This window comes from Oncorhynchus mykiss, chromosome 1 (assembly GCF_013265735.2).
Source record: "Oncorhynchus mykiss isolate Arlee chromosome 1, USDA_OmykA_1.1, whole genome shotgun sequence".
In the NCBI taxonomy this organism is placed as follows: domain Eukaryota; kingdom Metazoa; phylum Chordata; class Actinopteri; order Salmoniformes; family Salmonidae; genus Oncorhynchus; species Oncorhynchus mykiss.
Window position 1 is genome coordinate 56,033,591 of NC_048565.1, and position 22,578 is coordinate 56,056,168.

At 41.2% G+C, this 22,578-nt stretch overlaps 1 protein-coding gene across 3 annotated transcripts in view; it reads right to left on the bottom strand.

Annotated features, from left to right (window-relative positions):
- The window catches only part of LOC110525190 (membrane-associated guanylate kinase, WW and PDZ domain-containing protein 2), a 245,508-nt gene that overhangs the window by 131,694 nt on the left and 91,236 nt on the right, over positions 1 to 22,578 (bottom strand). For all 3 annotated transcript variants that reach the window (XM_036980672.1, XM_021605194.2, XM_021605162.2), the window contains exon 3: positions 7,479 to 7,598. In XM_036980672.1, coding sequence (XP_036836567.1) covers positions 7,479 to 7,598 — 120 coding nt within the window. The remainder of the gene's footprint in view (positions 1 to 7,478; positions 7,599 to 22,578) is intronic.

Consider the following 22,578-nt stretch of genomic DNA (forward strand, 5'->3'; position numbering starts at 1 on the left):
TAAACCTGTTCATGAAAATATGTTTTAAAAAAATAAAAAAATAAAAAGAAAGAAAGAAAGAAAGTAAAAATATGTTTGATGTCCTCTGTGCCCATATGAATAACCCCTGTGATGTAACTGGAATGATGAGATAGATGTTGTTCTTTTATGTTTTTGTTTTATTATTTCAGTGCCATTGTCACGACTTCTTCCGAAGTCGTTGCCTCTCCTTGTTCGGGCGGTGCTCGGCGTTCGACGTCACCGGTCTTCTAGCCATCATTGATACATTTTTCATTTTCCATTGGTTTTGTCTTGTCTTCCCACACACCTGTTTTCAATCCCATTCATTACCTGTTGTGTATTTAACCCTCTGTTTCCCCTCATGTCTTTGTCAGAGATTGTTTATTGTCAGTGTAGTGTTTTTTGTATAGGTGCGCGACGGGTCTTCGTACCCATATTTGTTTAGATTCATTTTTTCTTATTAGTGTTATGGAGCATGTTACTTGGACATTTATTAAAAGACTCCATTTTACACTCCGTTTGACTCTCCTGCGCCTGACTTCCCTGCCACCTATACACATATCTCTGACAGCCATCTGGGCTCATCTGCAGGGGTTAGTAGTAACAGTTTAAACGAGAATTTGTTCTCTGACAGTTCGATCTTGTCTAGTCATATTGTCTCAAGAGGATCACATTGGAAATACATTGCCTTGCGAAAGTATCCGGCCCCCTTGAACTTTGCGACCTTTTGCCACATTTCAGGCTTCAAACATAAAGATATAAAACTATTTTTTTGTGAAGAATCAACAACAAGTGGGACACAATCATGAAGTGGAACGACATTTATTGGATATTTCAAACTTTTTTAACAAATCAAAAACTGAAAAATTGGGCGTGCAAAATTATTCAGCCCCCTTAAGTTAATGCTTTGTAGCGCCACCTTTTGCTGTGATTACAGCTGTAAGTCGCTTGGGGTATGTCTATCAGTTTTGCACATCGAGAGACTGACATTTTTTCCCATTCCTCCTTGCAAAACAGCTCGAGCTCAGTGAGGTTGGATGGAGAGCATTTGTGAACAGCAGTTTTCAGTTCTTTCCACAGATTCTCGATTGGATTCAGGTCTGGACTTTGACTTGGCCATTCTAACACCTGGATATGTTTATTTTTGAACCATTCCATTGTAGATTTTGCTTTATGTTTTGGATCATTGTCTTGTTGGAAGACAAATCTCCATCCCAGTCTCAGGTCTTTTGCAGACTCCATCAGGTTTTCTTCCAGAATGTTCCTGTATTTGGCTCCATCCATCTTCCCATCAATTTTAACCATCTTCCCTGTCCCTGCTGAAGAAAAGCAGGCCCAAACCATGATGCTGCCACCACCATGTTTGACAGTGGGGATGGTGTGTTCAGCTGTGTTGCTTTTACGCCAAACATAACGTTTTGCATTGTTGCCAAAAAGTTCAATTTTGGTTTCATCTGACCAGAGCACCTTCTTTCACATGTTTGGTGTGTCTCCCAGGTGGCTTGTGGCAAACTTTAAACGACACTTTTTATGGATATCTTTAAGAAATGGCTTTCTTCTTGCCACTCTTCCATAAAGGCCAGATTTGTGCAATATACGACTGATTGTTGTCCTATGGACAGAGTCTCCCACCTCAGCTGTAGATCTCTGCAGTTCATCCAGAGTGATCATGGGCCTCTTGGCTGCATCTCTGATCAGTCTTCTCCTTGTATGAGCTGAAAGTTTAGAGGGACGGCCAGGTCTTGGTAGATTTGCAGTGGTCTGATACTCCTTCCATTTCAATATTATCGCTTGCACAGTGCTCCTTGGGATGTTTAAAGCTTGGGAAATCTTTTTGTATCCAAATCCGGCTTTAAACTTCTTCACAACAGTATCTTGGACCTGCCTGGTGTGTTCCTTGTTCTTCATGATGCTCTCTGCGCTTTTAACGGACCTCTGAGACTATCACAGTGCAGGTGCATTTATACGGAGACCTGATTACACACAGGTGGATTGTATTTATCATCATTAGTCATTTAGGTCAACATTGGATCATTCAGAGATCCTCACTGAACTTCTGGAGAGAGTTTGCTGCACTGAAAGTAAAGGGGCTGAATAATTTTGCACGCCCAATTTTTCAGTTTTTGATTTGTTAAAAAAGTTTGAAATATCCAATAAATGTCGTTCCACTTCATGATTGTGTCCTACTTGTTGTTGATTCTTCACAAAAAAATACAGTTTTATATCTTTATGTTTGAAGCCTGAAATGTGGCAAAAGGTCGCAAAGTTCAAGGGGGCCGAATACTTTCGCAAGGCACTGTAAGTCCCAGACTTTATTGTGTGTTATCCTCAATGACTTTATTCATGTGCATGTATGGCTTAAGTTTAATGTGTGCTTGTTTTTTTTTAAATGATTGAACTAATAAACTAAACTAAACTAAATTAACTGTCAATTACCGTGAGGCCAGCATTCATTTACATAACAGTTAGATGGCGCCGACAGAGATGGTCGCCTTGCTTCAGGTCCTTAGAAATCTATGCAGTTATTATTTCTTACATTGTTAACCCAGAAAATGTAAAGAGTTATTAAATACAGCCGGGAAGAACTATTGGCTTTTCCTTGCTGAGCGGCCTTTCAAGTTATGTCGATATAGGACTATTTTTACTGTGGATCTAGATACTTTTGTACCTGTTTCCTACATCTTCACAAGGTCCTTTGCTGTTGTTCTGGGATTGATCTGCACTTTTCGCACCAAAGTACCAAAGTAGGAGACAGAACGCGTCTCCTTCTTGAGTGGAATGACGGCTGTGTGGTCCCATGGTGTTTATACTTGCGTTCTATTGTTTGTACAGATGAACGTGATATGTTCAGGCATTTGCAAATTGCTCCCAAGAATGGACCAGACTTGTGGAGGTCTAGAATTTGTAATGTAATGTCAATAATGTCAAGCAAAGAGGGACTGTGTTTGAAGGTAGGTCTTGAAATACATCCACATGTACACCTCCAATTGACTCAAATTATGTCAACTTAGTGTTTGTAATCTTCTGACCCACTGGAATTGTGATACAGTGAATTATAAGTGAAATAATCTGTCTGTAAACAATTGTAGGAAAATGTACTTGTCATACACAAAGCAGATGTCCTAACCGACTTGTAAAAACTATAGTTTGTTACCAAGAAATTTGTGGAGTGGTTGAAAAACAAGTTTTAATGACTCCAACTTAAGTGTATGTAATCTTCTGACTTCAACTGGTAGATAACCTCTTTCACTCCAGTATCTCTGCACATCTTAAATATGGTATTGGAACTGACCCTGAATAGAGCAATTTTTATTTATCTTGTATTTTTGTTCTTATGTAATTTTCAGTCCCACATTGATATTGATTACTGCATTGTTGGGTTTGGAGCTAGCAAGAAATGCATTTCACTGTACTTGTGCACATGGCATTATGACATATTATAGTGTATGTCTTGGGTTTGATGCTATTCAAGGCTGTGCATCTGGCTTCAGACCATGACAGAAATCCACAGATGGATGATCTGGTTGCTCACTTAGCCAGTAAGTGTGTGTGTGTGTGTGTGTGTGTGCATATCTCTTACAAACAGCAGAGGCCCACTGGGAGAAACCACCTCTTTCTGGGTGGCAGGCAGTGCCTGCGGGCACTTACATCTCATTGTGTAATGCAAATTAAAACACAAGAGGAGGGGGAAGTGCAATCTTCATGGCCGTTGTAATGCTTTTGCTATCTGATTAAATCCATTTCAACTAGCATTGCTAAATGCTTCAAGAATGCCACACAGGAGATTTTGGATACTTTGGATGAGACGACAACAAACCTGTGAATGTCGATAATAAGCTAAAAAGTGAACCATCCGTTCAATCTTTTCTGAATTAGATCTGCTCTCATAGGAGGGCAGTCCTTTCATATTATAATTTTTTGGGACAGGATAGACCAAAGTAAAAATATAAAAAAGACGCTTTCAGAAAGTGGTCCGGAATCCAACTCACGACGCAGCGGTATATACAGTGCATTCGGAAAGTATTCAGACCCCTTGACTTTTTCCACATTTTGTTACATTATAGCTTTATTATGATTATTTTTTAATCCTCATCAATCTACACACAATTTCCCATAATGACAAAGCAAAAACAGGTTGTAATACATTTTATTTAATGTATAAAAAATGAACATCTACATAAGTATTCAGACCCTTTACTCACTACTTTGTTGAAGCACCTTTGGCAGTGATTACAGTCTTCTTGGGTATGACGCTACTAGCTTGGCACACCTACAGTACCAGTCAAAAGTTTGGACATACCTACTCATTCCAGGGTTTTTCTTTATTTGTACTATTTTCTACATTGTAGAATAATATTGAAGACATCAACTATGAAATAACACATATATAATCATTTAGTAACCAAAACAGTGCGAGGTTAAACAAATCAAAATATATTTTATATTTGAGATCCTTCAAAGTAGCCACCCTTTGACTTGATGACAGCTTTGCACACTCTTGGCTTTCTCTCAACCAGCTTCATGAGGTAGTCACCTGGAATGCATTTCAATGAACAGCTATGCCTTGTTAAACCTTAATTTGTGGAATTTCTTTCCATCTTAATGCGTTTGAGCCAATCAGTTGTGTTGTGACAAGGTAGGGGTGGTATACAGAAGATAGCCCTATTTGATAAAAGACCAAGTCCATATTATGGCAAGAACAGCTCAAATAAGCAAAGAGAAATGCCAGTCCTACTATCATTACTTTAAGACATGAAGGTCAGTCAATCTAGAAAATTTCAAGGACTTTGACAATTTCTTCAAGTGCAGTCGCAAAAACCATCAGGCGCTATTATGAATCATTTTACATTTTTATAAATTTGCTAAAATGCCTAACAACCTGTTTTCGCTTTGTCATTATGGGGTATTGCGTTGTTAAGTTCTAAATGAACCGAGTAAAAATCACAGAGCTTATACCAAGTTTATATACCCATTGGGTCATACAGCTGCATAAGACAAAGTCATATTTCCAACAGTGGTAGTATATATACCCCAAATTGGGTGGAGTCTCCTCCTTCACTCTAAACATTACATCTTTATTACTAGGCAGGAAGTCAAGTGATGCAGGCAACAAACTGTTCCTTCTCCCTTAATGTGACCTGACCCCGACCCCTGTTTCCTCACGCTCTCCACCATTATCAGTGACAGCAATCGTGTGATTGCCTCTCCTCTACTCAGCACCTGTTAAGGTTTTCTTCCAATGAAAGAGAGGAGGACCAAAATGCAGCGTGGTTATTTAGATTCATCTTTAATAAAGAACATGACGATACAATACAAAACGTGACAAACCAAAACAGCCCTATCTGGTGCAAACAAACACAGAGACAGGAACAATCACCCACGAAACACTCAAAGAATATGGCTGCCTAAATATGGTTCCCAATCAGAGACAACGATAAACACCTGCCTCTGATTGAGAACCACTCCAGGCAGCCATAGACTATTCTAGACAACCCCACTAACCACAATCCCATGACCTACAAAAAACCCCAAGACAAAACACACCACATAAATAAACCATGTCACACCCTGGCCTAATCAAAATAATAAAGAAAACACAAAATACTAAGACCAGGGCGTGACAGCATTCCTCCTACAGATTCCTACCCATTAACTTCTGGTGTATAAACCAGACTATGGCACTCCTCATGTCTCTAGTATAACTGATGATTAACAATATTTAAAGTTTAGAAATCCGAACCCATCAGCGTGTAGATTGATGAGGGAACATTTCTTTAATTCATTTTAGAATAAGGCTGCAAAGTAACAATGTGGAAAAAGTCACCGGGTCTGAATACTTTCTGAATGCACTGTATGTGTTCTGGTCTAGCCTAGACCACTAGACCACCCCAAGCCATAGAGGACTGTGAATGAAATGCTTATTTATGTCAAGACAAAACCATAGCCATTCTTTGTGACAGCAGTTGAGGTCAGTGTTTTGGATAGTAGGTCTGCACAATATGGGTAGAAAATCTAATTGCGATTTTTCCTACGATTAGATAAAAAAATACTTGGGTGTACTGTTGCAAGATTAGTTTGACTGTGTCAGAGGAAGGCCCTAAAAATTGTCAAAGACACCAGCCACCCTAGTCATAGACTGATCTCTCTGCTACCGCAAGGCAAGCGGTACAGGAGCGCCAAGTCTAGGTCCAAGAGGCTTCTAAACAGCTTCTACCCCCAAGCTATAAGACTCCTGAAGATCTAATCAAATGGCTACCCAGACTATTTGCATTGCCCCTCCTCTCTCTTTTACGCCGCTGCTACTCTCTGTTAATATCTATGCATAATCACTTTAATAACTCCTACATTACCTCCTCAATAACCTTGACTAACCGGTGCCCCCGCACATTGACTCTGTACCGGTACCCCCTGTATATACCTGACATGATGACTCCTTGCTGTCCCCAGTCCACCTGACCGTGCTGCTGCTCCAGTTTCAACTGTTCTGCCTTATTATTATTTGACCATGCTGGTCATTTATGAACATTTGAACATCTTGGCCATGTTCTGTTATAATCTCCACCCGGCACAGCCAGAAGAGGACTGGCCACCCCACATAGCCTGGTTCCTCTCTAGGTTTCTTCCTAGGTTTTGGCCTTTCTAGGGAGTTTTTCCTAGCCACCGTGCTTCTACACCTGCATTGCTTGCTGTTTGGGGTTTTAGGCTGGGTTTCTGTACAGCACTTTGAGATATCAGCTGATGTACGAAGGGCTATAGAAATAAATTTGATTTGATTTGATATATAGCCCCGCTATTATTATTTTACTGCTGCTCTTCAACTACTTGTTTTAAATTTTATTTCTTATTCGTATTCATATTTTTTAAACGGCATTGTTGGTTAGGGGCTTGTTAGTAAGCATTTCACTGTAAGGTCTACCTGTTGCATGTGACTAATACAATATGATTTGATTATTCGAAGGTTGGTGTTGTTTGGCATGATAACAAATGAAAAAGTCAGGTACAGTAGGAGTTTTTGTAACCAGATAGGAACCAAAGTGTTGGTTAGTGTTTCCCAGGAGACCCTAATTACATCTGAATACCGGTAGATGTTTGATTCAGACAAAGATTTTAGAATATGCATAGCCTATTCTTCTCTGATTCAGAACATGTCATTGCACAAACAACTTGCTGACATCCCACTGGTATTAGAGCGAAATTTGGGTAGATATATTTGCCCCCTAGCTCCATAATATTTGCTAGCTAGTTAGTGAGTAGCATTAGCAGCTAGCGCAAATGTTATACTATAATACAGAAAACATGGATTTATATAAAAAATCTACGTGGGGCTTGATGTGTGTAGGTCCTGGGAAGCAGCCGCAACATGACAGACGAAAAACGAGTAAACAATAAAAACATGTTTTTTTGCTATCTGGATATGTTAATATCACAATTTAGATTAGAATAGCCGTAGGGATCAGTGTCGTGGTCAGTGAACTTACCTTCATAGGTTCCACTCTCTAGCAGGGCTCCGCTTTGCTCCAGTTCCATAAAGCGCTCCACGCTCACAAAGTTATAGTCAACCCCCGGCACCTCTCCCTCCTTTGGCAGCCTGGTGGTACCTACAGAGGGAGAAGAAGAAGAAAGGAAGAACGTTACTTTATTATCAATCGTTACAGACACAGAGGAACAGGAGGAGTGAGTATTGAGGGATCACAAGCATTGAGGAGAAGAGTAGGAGACAGAGAGAGAGAGTAAGAAGAGTCATACTTCTGATAATAATCCAAACCCATTTCATAATTGTATGCTGTCGCAAAATGGATTGGAAAGCAATAAGAGAGCTTTAAGGCCCACCCAAGCAGTAGGATTAAATGGATACATACTTACAAAGATGTGTAGTGGTGAACCAATATACGTGAATGTGAGCCCTTCAAAACACTAGGCTTGGGTGTATGTTTATAAGAGAAGATAGGATAAGACAAGATAAGCTTTAGTTTTTTCAGCTTCCACAGAAATTTGTAAACAACGTATAGAACATTTTGTCAAGCGACATTGCTGATTCTCCACATGCAAATCAATCTGATGATGTTTGTGGACACACAGACCATTAACAAGCCATGAAACACGCACTGCATGCACACACACACACACACACACACACACACACAGTCAGCTTATTGTGGAAACAGCATCATTGCAGAAACAGCACATTATTACCAAGCTGCAATTAGACCTACTCTAAGCTCCAGATTCTGGTGTGTGTGTGTGTGTGTGTGTGTGTGTGTGTATGTGTGCGTGCATCCGTTTAGATGTTAATACAGTAAGAGAAGGGGATTCTATATGACAATGAGAGGCAGTGCTTGCGTCTGTCCCTCAAGTCGGCATGTGTTTGCATGTGTGCCTGTGTGTGTGTCAAATCAAATCAGATTTTATTTGTCACATGCTTCGTAACAACAGGTGTAGACGAACAGTGAAATGCTTACTTACAGGCCCTTCCCAGGTCGGGGGTTCACCTTGGGGTCATGATAGGGGCTGCACCAAATGTTTCTAAGATTATTATAAGGTTAGAAGACCTTATAGATAAACAATATATATATATACACATTATGAGGTTTAATATTGTTCCACAGTAATGTTCTAGTCTCTGCCTCTTATAAAGAAGAGATGTGTGAGTTCAGGGTGTCTGTGAAAAGAGCCTAAAAGATAAAAGAGATGCAGAGACACAGAACTCCCCAGGGAGTGTAAGAGATAAGAGACTAGTCAGACATTCCACTATAAATCAACTTGGACATTTACTGGTAAGCATTTAGATAACACTAAAAGTCTTGTTTATATAGCTGTGTAGGCATGGTTTTGGTCTCATGAGTCGAAGGTAATGACGTAGTCAACATCACAGGATTGACTACAAGCATGACAAAAGCAACTTGGGACATTTTCTATTTTGCAGAACTTACTCGGAAACATTAGTGCTATGTTCCTGTTGTCATCTTCTGTCTGCAATTGCATTAATAAAGGTTTTTTGAATGATTTAATTAAAGATATTGTCATAATGCTAATTTCACCAATGAGAAAATGATTGACATGGAACAAGGAAAATTACCCTAACACCAACAATGCAGAGAGAAAAAAAGATAAATAATAGAAAAGTAATAACACAAGGAGTAAATACACAACGAGTAACAATAACTTAGCTATATACTAGGTAACTGAGGTAGATATGTACATAAGTAGGGATAAAGTGAACGGGCAACAGGATAGAAAATAAACAGTAGCAGCAGCATATGTGATGAGTCAAAAGAGTTAGAGCAAAAAGGGTCAATGCAGATAGCTAAATAATTAACCAATAGCTACCCGGACTAACTATTTAGCAATCTTAATGCTTGGGGGTAGAAACTGTTCAGGGTTCTGTTATTTTCAGACTTGATGAATCGGGCCGCTTGCCATTCGGTAGCAGAGAGAACAGTCTATGATGGGTGGCCGGAGTCTTTGACAATATTTAGGACCTTACTCTGACATCGCCTGGTGTAGATGTCCTGGATTGCAGGGAGCTCGGCCCCAGTGATGTACTGGGCTATACACACAGAGAGGGCGAGGTAGCGAGCGAGAGATCAGGATTGATTCCACTGTGGGTTGTCTACGTGGTCTTTTTCTATCCATTGATTGGATTGCTTATTTCTATTCTCTGTCAAATTTGCTCAAGCAAATACTTTTCACACATATTCAATACAGTTTTTACTGTATCTCTTTCTATGGAAACATTGGCCACAATGTCAGAAAATGTGGAGATAGAATATAAACACAACTTATTGAGGATATGAGTGCCCATGCCAAATCTTTTCAGCCTCCTGAGGAGGAAGAGGCGTTTTCATGCCTTCTAAATGACTGTGTTGGTGTGTGTGAACCATGATAATTCCTTAGTGATTTAGACACGAGGAACTTGAAGCTCTCGACCCGCTCCACAACAGTCCTGTCGATGTGGATGTGGACGTGCTCGGTCCTCCGTTTCTTGTAGTCCACGATCAGCTCCTTTGTCTTGCTGACGTTGAGGGAGAGGGTGTTGTCTGGCACCACACTGCCATGTCACTGACTTCCTCCATATTGGCTGTCTTGTCGTTGTCGGTGGTCAGGCCAACCACCGTCGTGTTGTCAGCAAACTTAATGATGGTGTTGGAGTCATAGGTGAACAGTGAGTACAGGAGGGGAAGAGTACACACCCTTGACAGGACCCCGTGTTCAGGGTCAGCATGGTGGATGTGTTGTTGCCTACCCGCACCACCTGGGGGGCGGCCCGTCAGGAGTCCAGGATCCAGTTGAAGAGGGTGTTCAGTTCCAGGGTCCGGAGCTTAGTGATGAGCTTAGAGGGAACTATAGTGTTGAACACATAAGTTGTGTGTGTGTTTGTGTGTGTGTGCATGTGTTTGCTTAGATGCAGCAGTTAGAGATTATTTGTTCTAATGAAAGGCAGTGTTTGAGTCTGTGCCAAGTGGAAGCTCTACTCAAGCACACTGTAAACTCAAGACTATGGTGTTGGTTTCTTTGCAACTCCATTGATCAGCTAAGACCACTGATTGGTTAAGGAGAGAGAGAGGGCGAGGGAGCGAGCGAGAGATCAGGATTGATTCCACTGTGGGTTGTCTACGTGGTCTTTTTCTATCCATTGATTGGATTGCTTATTTCTATTCTCTGTGAAATTTGCTCAAGCAAATGCTTTTCACACATATTCAATACAGTTTTTACTGTAGCTCTTTCTATAGAAACATTGGCCACAATGTCAGAAAATGTGGAGATAGAATATAAACACATACTCAACAAAGGGAAAGAGTTGACAAGCACTCAATGAAATAATCTGATGTAAAACAAGACCACAGTTCCAGTATCCCTACTAGCTAAGGTTTGAGAGACTAGTCTTTTTGCATAATGTGAGTTGTCAGTCAGTCACACACACACACACACACACACACACACACACACACACAGAATCTGGAGCTTAGAGCAGGGGTAATTGCAGCATGGCAATAACGTTCTGTTTCTGCAATGTTGCTGTTTCCACAGTAAGCTGACTGACTGTGTGTTTGTGTGTTGTGTGTGCCCGGCCAAGGGGCATGCACAACACTAATCTCATCTGTGAGCCAATCCCAGTGCAGCAGGGTTCCCTAACTCCATAGCAGCATTCCCACTGGGGAGGAGGGTACAGCTGTGTGTGTGAGGGTGTGTGTCAGCAGCCTGCCCACAGCATTTCAACTTCTTTCCTTGGTTCCTGGTCAAAGCAACCAAATTAATAAATTACACCAGTGGTCCCTGGAGAAGTGCATATACAGTAAAGTTTTCAGACCCCTTGACTTTTTCCACATTTTGTGACTTAACAGCCTCATTCTAAAATAGATTAAATAGTATTTTTCCCTTATCAATCTACACTCAGTACCCCATAATGACAAATAAATGGGGTATTGTTTATAGATTGATAAGGAAATGTGTTTATTTAATCCATTTTAAAATCATTCTGTAACGTAACAAAATGTGTTAAAAATCAAGCGCTCTGAATAATTTTCAAATGCATTGTCCTCTAATTTTCTCGAAAAAATCCTAAATGGCCCACCCGGTGAAAGATGAAAGATGAAAGATTGACCTGAAATGATAAATCCCATATTGGTCTCCCGAGGCCAACCCAAGCTGTACTGAGCAAGTAGGCTAACAGTAGGCCTACTATTGAAACAGATACATAAATGAGGCTGTGAACTGAGTCATTAATCCACTGGTTTCTGATTCTCCCCCCCCCCCCCCCCCCCCCCGCTCTTTTAATTTTTGGATGAAAAACGTTCCCATTTTAAACAAGATATTTTGTCACGAAAAGATGCTCGACTATGCATATGCTCGACTATGCACAGCTTTGGAAAGAAAACACTCTGACGTTTCCAAAACTGCAAAGATATTGTCTGTGAGTGCCACAGAACTGATGTTACAGGCGAAACCCAGACAAAAATCCAATCAGGAAGTGCTGCATTTTCTTAAACCGCCTCATGCCAATGACTCCTTATATGGCTGTGAAGGAGCTAGGAGTCAGCTTACGTTTTCCACAAGGTGTCCACAGCATTGTGACGTATTTGTAGGCATATCATTGGAAGATTGACCATAAGAGACTACATCTACCAGGTGGTCGCTTGGTGTCCTCCGTTGCAATTATTGCGTAATCTCCAGCTGCAGTATTTTTCCGTTAGCTTCTGATGAGAAACCAACAGTCACGACTGATATCTTATCGAATAGATATGTGAAAAACACCTTGAGGATTGATTCTAAACAACGTTTGCCATGCTTCTGTCGATATTATGGAGCAAATTTGGAAAAAAGTTTGGCGTTGTAGTGACTGAATTTTCCGGTCTTTTTCTTAGCCAAACGTGATGAACAAAACGGAGCTATTTCACCCACACAAATAATATTTTTGGAAAAAATGAACATTTGCTATCTAACTGAGAGTCTCGTCATTGAAAACATCCGAAGTTCTTCAAAGGTAAATTATTTTATTTGAATGCTTTTCTTGTTTTTGTGAAAATATTGCCTGCTGAATGCTAGGCGTAATGCTATGCTAGGCTATCAATACTCTTACACAAATGCTTGTGTAGCTTTGGTTGAAAAGCATATTTTGAAAATCTGAGATGACAGTGTTGTTAACAAAAGGCTAAGCTTGTGTTTGAATATATTTATTTCATTTCATTTGCGATTTTCATGAATAGGAAATGTTGCGTTATGGTAATGCACTTGAGGCTATGATTACGCTCCCGGATACGGGTTTGGTAGTCGCAAGAAGATTTATTAAACCACATTAAACCTCATCAGGAGGTTTTGAGGTCAGAAACATTTTTTTGTGTAGTTAACCTTTAATTCTAGTGCACTCTTGTTTGGATAGTGGTGTTTCTGTAGCACATGAGGTGGAGTTTGCAAAATAAATAGCTAGTGGATTGGTGCAAATAATCATGATATCATTCTGGCAGGTAGGCATAAAATACTTTGTAGCTAGTTAACATTTAATAGAGAAGGTTTTTGGGAAAGCCCTTCCATCTACCAGAAGACGGTTAGGGCTGTCATTAGCGTCACTATATTTTCCTTGTTCCTTAATTGTTTGAACCTGAACATTTTACTTCATATAGCCAGCCGTCCCACAATAGAAAGGTGGAGGCAATTATTTTATAAAGACTTTCTCATATGTGTTCTCCTGTCCTATTGGTTTGTTCTCCTATCCTTCTTTCAACTTTCTTTCATTGTCTACTCTAGCAGCCAAAGGCATTATCGTAGTCATATTAGCAACCCATGATAGTTGTTGCATCTTTAGATCTCCCCTCTTTCTAACAGAAATCGCTTTTTTCATTTTGAAACATTTGCGCTAAGGCTTACCACCGTGTGCACATTGCTGCATATAAAATGTGAAGAAATAAGTGTATCAGCATTTTAAGCAAAACATTCTGGGCCTGGTTTCCCAAAAGCATTTTAAGGCTAAATTGAAATTAGAACCATAGGATCCTATGGTTCTAACAATTAACTTATCCAAAGATGCTTTTGAGAAACCAGGCTCAGATCTGTTCCATTAGCCTTATTAATTGATAAGGTGTATACTGGGCCTCCACTACTATGATAAGCATTGTGGGGATTAACGAGTATATGCAATACCCACTGAAAAATAAGTGCACTACACCACTGCATTATACTGTATCAATTAATCTGTCTGCCCATAATCATCGATTCAGCCAGCCAGAGAGGTTCAACTTCACTGCCATGATGTACTATCAAGAATGATATTTGCAGCCATCATAAAGGATGGTTTACAGGTTTGTTTCCGGAAGAAGCTAGCTAGCTAGGCTATCTAGTCAGTTAGGTTGGTGCTTGGTAACTAGCCAGCTAGGTTGATACTTGCTAATTACCCAGTTAGGTTGGTTGACAGCCCCTGTGAAATTATATCAGTACTAGCTAGCTAACTAACCAGTTAGCTTGGTGATTAAAGGGGTTTATGCTATGTGGTTGACAACCCTTAAACCTCAGATGTAAGGTCCCCTTTCTAACATTTTCGCTTATAAATCAATCTGTGTATACAGTAGGTTGAAATGGCTTACATTGAGCGATAGCCCTGGTTCCCACGGACACAGAGCCTGTGTGACGTAGGATGTGAAATCTGAAACCACTTGAAGCTGGGATGTCCCCACTACCATTTCCTTCGCTCTTCTGACTGTCCATCAATTCCTGGCTGAACCCTACATTACAGTCAAGGACATGCACTTGCCTGCAAGTGTTACATCGTAGCAACAGTAGAGAGTGCTTTCATCACGGTAGCATATTCAGAGATCAATTTATTGCCATAAATCTAAAATAATTCAGATTTTAAACAAAAAACACTTTGTTTCTCATAGATGGACAATAGTAATATGAGATGAAAGGCGAGTTCCTAACGAGTTCAGGAAGCCACGCTAGACCTATGTGAGACATTCACAGCGATGGGGGCAGATGTTTTGATCATGGGAGATCATGCACATTTTCTCTAACACTAAACCTACAAATATGTATTTTACAGTTAGAAGGTGGACTCTTATTAGTCATTGTATAATTTGATAATGCTATATATAGGAAACATTACAAGTCATTTCAAGCCTTATTCATACACTCTTGTTGAATAGGAGCTACATCATATAAAATATGTGATATTTTCATATTTGTACTTAGTACTTGAACTTGTGTCCTCAAAAGCGACCACACCTCAGCAATATATAATTATTTGTACCAGAAAGGTGAGATTTGAACCTTTCTTTGAGTATGCAGCATTACTAGTTATTGTTTATGGCCCTCATGATAATTTTTTATTACATTTAACTGGTTAATGCACCATCACTACTAGCTAGCTAACTAACTAGCCCCACTTAGCTCAGTGCTTGACAGTCATTTTGTATTGCTAGCACTACCAGCTAGCTAGCAGGTTGACACCCCATAATGTGCCACCACTATTAGCTATAGTCTGGATACATTACATTTTTAACAATGCTTTTTTCTGATGAACATTTTTTCATTTCATCTGCCATGGAGTCCAGTTTCACAATATTACCGTATGACCCAAATTCTTGATGTAGTTTTGAAGTTATCACAGAAAAACAGGACATATAGTTGAGGGCATTTTTCAACCTGACAGCTCCTATCAGTTCTCGAGTACCATTTTACCAAGTCACCTTCCGAACGTTCTATTCCCAGCCGATTATTCTGCATCATAATGCTAAATGCACTGTTGTTAGTAATTAGATCTACCCACTTAAACCTTGTGGGTTTGCCTCAGGTAACTTGATATTAATAAGGTTACGGCTACTTGGTGAGAAAATCACCCAAAATCACAACATTTCAAGATTATGTTATAATACTTTTATTGCATCAAATGGTTGTTTTATGCAACAGAATAGAGGATTTTGTTAACTAATGTGTGTGTTCTACTGAGGATGGGCTTCTGGGAGATAACACTGGCAGGAGATTTACGAAGTCTTTTGGGTGATAAAACCTAAAGAGCATTCCAGAGCATGAGTTAATTTTATGTTCTATACCGTACCAGAGAGAGATGGTTCCAGTTTGGAGTCAAAGGGACAGACACTGGTATCTACACAATGAAAACTAAACTAAACTAAAAAATAGGTATCTTTCATACAAATCTTAACCTTGTGACCCATTCTATATATCTGTTGTTCGCCTTCTAGGTTTAAAGGGGTGTATCTTGGCTATAAAAGACCTTTGTACTTTTGTCTCGGGGCTCTCAACGAATCATCTTAGCGTGATTCGTCGACCGGCCATCGCTATTGCAAAGCTCTCACTAATAAAGATTCAGTTTAAGTATAACTCTGTCTCTCCTCATTTGAAAATAAAGAAATTAACCACCACAAGACCTCCAGGCTGTTTAAGGGCTATTTGACCAAGAAGAAGAGTAATGGAGTTCTGTATCAGATGACTTAGCCTCCACAATCACCCGACCTCAACCCAATTGAGATGGTTTGGGATGAGTTGGACAGCAGAATGAAAGAAAAGCAGCCAAGAAGTGCTCAGCATATGTGGGAATTCCTTCAAGACTGTTGGAAAAGCATTCCAGGGGAAGGTGGTTGAGAGAATGCCAAGAGTGTGCAAAGCTACGTTGAAGAATCTAAAATCTAAAATCTATTTAGATATGTTCAACACTTTTTTGGTTACTACATGATTCCATATGTGTAATTTCATAATCTTGATGCCTTCAATATTATTTTACCATTGTAGCGGTATTTATTAGAGAGGGGTAAAGAAAGCTTTTGTTCGGGCGCCAGGCAGGTATTAACCATGCCGAAAGGAAAAGAGTAGAATAGAGAGAACCACTACCAGACCCACACACATCAGCAGAAGAGACTGCCTAGAGTGTAGCCTGTTTACCAGATAGCCAGTGGAGAGAAAAAAGAATACACACCATATAAAACCCACATCACAGCACCGGGGTAACCCAAACAAGAATACCTCATACAATAATACTAATACTAATAATGGCAGAGCAATTCAACAGCAACTTCATACAAGAACGAACCCAGTCATCAACATAGGATTTGCAATAATCTGTATTATTTTCTAGTAGATGAGTGCAGAGGGTATGAATGTGGGGGGTGTTCATCGACACAACAAAGGCCTTAAAAATGTCCAGTCTTCTCGGCCACATGTCATTAGTACATCTCAATACAGTTCACATAACAATACACAATTGGCAAGCAACCTCCCTTTTAACTAAAATGTCCAAATACTTCAGGCAGGGCAATAATAGTCCAGCTCTAATGCACTTCAATGGGAAGTGCATTGGAAAAATAGAGAGTCTGTTTCAGGGTAAAGCACTGGAACGATAGAGGGAAGAGAAAAAGAGAACAAGAGAGGTCTTAGCTGTGGTCTTCAGGCGTGCAGGTGTACTGTCTGACTGTCCGATGGTTTGTATGTTAAAGCTTCGCAACAATGTTGCTACTAATCCATGCGATCCATAACGGGCGTGGTCCCAAACAAAAACAACCACGACCTAGAGCGATTACACCGATGATTGAGTTAAATACTCTATAAACTACACACGCTGAAAACAAACAAAACTTCTGCAGCATAGCACACACAATCAAACTGTCGCGCCACCAAAGAGCCCCTCCCCAAAGAGCTGAACGAGCTCTCTTTATATTCTTCTTCCTTACTGCTCATGCGCTCTTAAAGTGGCAGTGCACGGTGAAGGCTCTGTGCAGATTTCGCCACACCATGTAGAAAATAGTAAAGATAAAGGAAGATCCTGAAATAAGTAGGTGAGTCCAAACTTTTGACTGGTACTATATGTATAGGGAGGGGTAAGGTGACTAGGCATCAGGCTATACACTATACACACAAAAGTACACTGTTTCAAATGAGTGGATTCGGCTATTTCAGCCACACCCGTTGATGACAGGTGTATAAAATCAAGCACACAGCCATGCAATCTCCATAGACAAACATTGGCATTAGAATGGCCTTACTGAAGAGCTCAGTGTCTTTCACCGTCTTAGGATGCCACATTACTAACAAGTCAGTTCATTAAATTTCTGCCTTGCTAGAGCTGCCGCGGTCAACTGCAGCTGTTAGTGTGAAGTGGAAACGTCTAAGAGCAGCAACGGCTCAGCCACGAAGTGGTAGGCCACACAAGCTCACAGAACAGGACCGCCGAGTGCTGAAACGTGTAAACATCGTCTGTCCTTGGTTGCAACACTCACTACCGGGTTCCAAACTGCCTCTGGAAGCTCAAGTGTTTTAGTACTATATTGCTTGACACAATAATGAAAATAATCATGGCCTCTAAAACTTCAAGCTGCATACTGGACCCTATTCCAACTAAACTACTGAAAGAGCTGCTTCCTGTGCTTGGCCCTCCTATGTTGAACAGAATAAACAGCTCTCTATCCACCGGATGTGTACCAAACTCACTAAAAGTGGCAGTAATAAAGCCTCTCTTGAAAAAGCCAAACCTTGACCCAGAAAATATTTTAAAAACTAAAATCGGCCTATATCAAATCTTCCATTCCTCTCAAAAATGTTAGAAGAGGCTGTTGCGCAGCAACTCACTGGCTTCCTGAAGACAAACAATGTATACGAAATGCTTCAGACTGGATTTAGAGCCCAATCATAGCACTGAGACTGCACGTGTGAAGGTGGTAAATGACCTTTTAATGGCACCAGACCGAGGCTCTGCATCTGTCCTCGTGCTCCTAGACCTTAGTGCTGCTTTTGATACCATAGATCACCACATTCTTTTGGAGAGATTGGAAACCCAAATTGGTCTACATGGACAAGTTCTGGCCTGGTTTAGATCTTATCTGTCGGAAAGATATCAGTTTGTCTCTGTGAATGGTTTGTCCTCTGACAAATCAACTGTAAATTTCGGTGTTCCTCAAGGTTCCGTTTCAGGACCACTATTGTTTTCACTATATACAGTGCCTTGCGAAAGTATTCGGCCCCCTTGAACTTTGCGACCTTTTGCCACATTTCAGGCTTCAAACATAAAGATATAAAACTGTATTTTTTGTGAAGAATCAACAACAAGTGGGACACAATCATGAAGTGGAACGACATTTATTGGATATTTCAAACTTTTTTAACAAATCAAAAACTGAAAAATTGGGCGTGCAAAATTATTCAGCCCCCTTAAGTTAATACTTTGTAGCGCCACCTTTTGCTGCGATTACAGCTGTAAGTCGCTTGGGGTATGTCTCTATCAGTTTTGCACATCGAGAGACTGAATATTTTTCCCATTCCTCCTTGCAAAACAGCTCGAGCTCAATGAGGTTGGATGGAGAGCATTTGTGAACAACAGTTTTCAGTTCTTTCCACAGATTCTCGATTGGATTCAGGTCTGGACTTTGACTAGGCCATTCTAACACCTGGATATGTTTATTTTTGAACCATTCCATTGTAGATTTTGCTTTATGTTTTGGATCATTGTCTTGTTGGAAGACAAATCTCCGTCCCAGTCTCAGGTCTTTTGCAGACTCCATCAGGTTTTCTTCCAGAATGGTCCTGTATTTGGCTCCATCCATCTTCCCATCAATTTTAACCATCTTCCCTGTCCCTGCTGAAGAAAAGCAGGCCCAAACCATGATGCTGCCACCACCATGTTTGACAGTGTTCAGGGTGATGAGCTGTGTTGCTTTTACGCCAAAAAGTTCAATTTTGGTTTCATCTGACCAGAGCACCTTCTTCCACATGTTTGGTGTGTCCTCTGAGACTATCACAGTGCAGGTGCATTTATACGGAGACATGATTACACACAGGTGGATTGTATTTATCATCATTAGTCATTTAGGTAAACATTGGATCATTCAGAGATCCTCACTGAACTTCTGGAGAGAGTTTGCTGCACTGAAAGTAAAGGGGCTGAATAATTTTGCACGCCCAATTTTTCAGTTTTTGATTTGTTAAAAAAGTTTGAAATATTCAATAAATGTCGTTCCACTTCATGATTGTGTCCCACTTGTTGTTGATTCTTCACAAAAAAATACAGTTTTATATCTTTATGTTTGAGGCCTGAAATGTGGCAAAAGGTCGCAAAGTTCAAGGGGGCTGAATACTTTCGCAAGGCACTGTATTTTACCTCTTGTGGTGTCATTCGAAAACATAATGTTAACTTTCACTGCTATGCGGATGACACACAGCTGTACATTTCAGTGAAATCTAACCCTCTAACCCTATTACAGGGGCTGAGTCACTGGCTTACTGGTGCTCTTTCATACCGTCCCTGGGAGGGGTGTGTCACCTGAGTGGGTTGAGTCACTGATGTGATCTTCCTGTCTGGGTTGGCGCCCCCCCTTAGGTTGTGCCGTGGCGGAGATCTTTGTGGGCTATACTCGGCCTCGTCTCAGGATGGTAAGTTGGTGGTTGAAGATATCCCTCTAGTGGTGTAGGGGCTGTGCTTTGGCAAAGTGGGTGGGGTTATATCCTTTCTGTTTGTCCTCGGATGGGGCCACAGTGTCTTCTGACCCCTCCTGTCTCAGCCTCCAGTATTTATGCTGCAGTAGTTTGTGTCGGGGGGCTAGGGTCAGTTTGTTATATCTGGAGTACTTCTCCTGTCCTATTCGGTGTCCTGCATGAATTTAAGTGTGCTCTCTCTAATTCTCTCTTTCTTTCTCTCTCTCGGAGGACCTGAGCCCTAGGACCATGCCTCAGGACTACCTGACATAATGACTCCTTGCTGTCCCCAGTCCACCTGGCCGTGCTGCTGCTCCAGTTTCAACTGTTCTGCCTTATTATTATTGGACCATGCTGGTAATTTATGAACATTTGAACATCTTGGCCATGTTCTGTTATAATCTCCACCCGGCACAGCCAGAAGAGGACTGGCCACCCAACATAGCCTGGTTCCTCTCTAGGTTTCTTCCTAGGTTTTGGCCTTTCTAGGGAGTTTTTCCTAGCCACCGTGCTTCTACACCTGCATTGCTTGCTGTTTGGGGTTTTAGGCTGGGTTTCTGTACAGCACTTTGAGATATCAGCTGATGTACGAAGGGCTATATAAATACATTTGATTTGATTTGATGTTTGACGGTGGGGATGGTGTTCTTAGGGTCATAGGCAGCATTCCTCCTCCTCCAAACATGGCGAGTGGAATGATGCCAAAGAGCTCCATTTTGGTCTCATCTGACCAAAACACTTTCACCCAGTTGGCCTCTGAATCATTCAGATGTTCATTGGCAAACTTCAGACGGGCATGTATATGTACTTTCTTGAGCAGGAGGACCTTGCGGGCGCTGCAGGATTTCAGTCCTTCACGGCGTAGTGTGTTACCAATTGTTTTCTTGGTGACTATGGTCCCAGCTGCCGTGAGATCATTGACAAGATCCTCCCGTGTAGTTCTGGGCTGATTCCTCAACGTTCTCATGATCATTGCAACTCCACGAGGTGAGATCTTGCATGGAGCCCCAGGCCGAGGGAGATTGACAGTTCTTTTGTGTTTCTTCCATTTGCAAATAATCGCACCAACTGTTGTCACCTCACTAAGCTGCTTGGCGATGGTCTTGTAGCCCATTCCAACCTTGTGTAAGGTCTACAATCTTGTCCCTGACATCCTTGGAGAGCTCTTTGGTCTTGGCCATTGGTGGAGAGTTTGGAATCTGATTGATTGATTGCATCTGCGGACAGGTGTCTTTTATACAGGTAACAAGCTGAGATTAGGAGCAGTCGTTACCTGTATAAAAGACACCTGGGAGCCAAAAATCTTTCTGATTGAGAGGGGGTCAAATACTTATTTCCCTCATTAAGGTGCAAATCAATTCATAACATTTTTGACATGTGTTTTTCTGTTTTTTTGTTGTTGTTATTCTGTCTCTCACTGTTCAAATAAACCTACCATTAAAATTACTGATAATTTCTTTGTTAGTGGGCAAATGTACAAAATCAGCTGGGGATAAAATACTTTTTTCCCTCACTGTAGCAGCAGCGTAAATTATGATTGTATGTGAGTGTGTGTGTGTAGATTCAGTATAAATGTGTGTGCATGATATGTGCGCGTGAGTGTGTAGAGTCCTGTGAGTGTACATAGAGACAAGGGTCAAGTCAGATAGTCCGTGCAGCAATTCTGTTTCAGTTTTTTTCAGGGGGTTGTGTAGCCATTCTGTTAGCTATTTAGCAGTCTTATGGCTTGGGGATAGAAGCTGTTCAGGAGCCTGTTAGCGTCAGACTTGATGCACTGGTACCGCTTGCCGTGCGGAAGCAGAGAAAATAGTCTGACTTAGGTGGCTAGAGTTCTTAACAATTTTCCAGGCCTTCCTTTCACACCGCCTGATATAGAGACCCTGGATGACAGGGAGCTTGGGCACAGTGATGTACTGGGCTGTCCACACCACCCTCTGTAGCACCATGCGATGGAGAGTGGTGTTGTTGCCATACCAAGCAGTAATGCAACCAATCAACATGTTCTCAATGGTGCAGCTGTATAACTTTTGGAGGATTTGAGGGCCCATGCCAAACCTTTTCAACGTCCTGAGGGGGAAGAGGCTCTGTCGTTCCTTCTTCACAACTGTGTGTGTGTGATTGTACCATTTAAAGTCCTCAATGATTTGGACACTGAGGAACCTGAAGCTGTCAAACCGCTCCCCTTCAGAATGGTTGTTGTGGATGGGGATATGGTTGTTGTCCCGTTACTACACTGCCAGGTAACTGACCTCCTCCCTGTAGGCTGTCTCATCTTCGCTGGTGAACAGCTCTATCATCGTCGTGTCAGCAGCAAATTGTGTTAGAACAGGGAGTATAGGAGGGGACTAAGCACACACCCCTGTGGGTTCCCCATGTTGAGGATCAGCATGGTGGAGATGATGTTGCCTACACTCACCACCTAGGGTCGGACCGACAGAAAGTCCAGGATCCAGTGGCAGAGGGAGGTGTTCAGTCCCAGGGTCCTAAGCTTGGTGACAAGCTTGCAGGGGACATGGTGTTGAACGCTGAGCTGTAGTCAATGTGACAGCATTCTAACATACAGTTGAAGTCGGAAGTTTACATACAGTGGGGCAAAAAAGTATTTTGTCAGCCACCAATTGTGCCAGTTCTCCCACTTAAAGATGAGAGAGGCCTGTAATTTTCATCATAGGT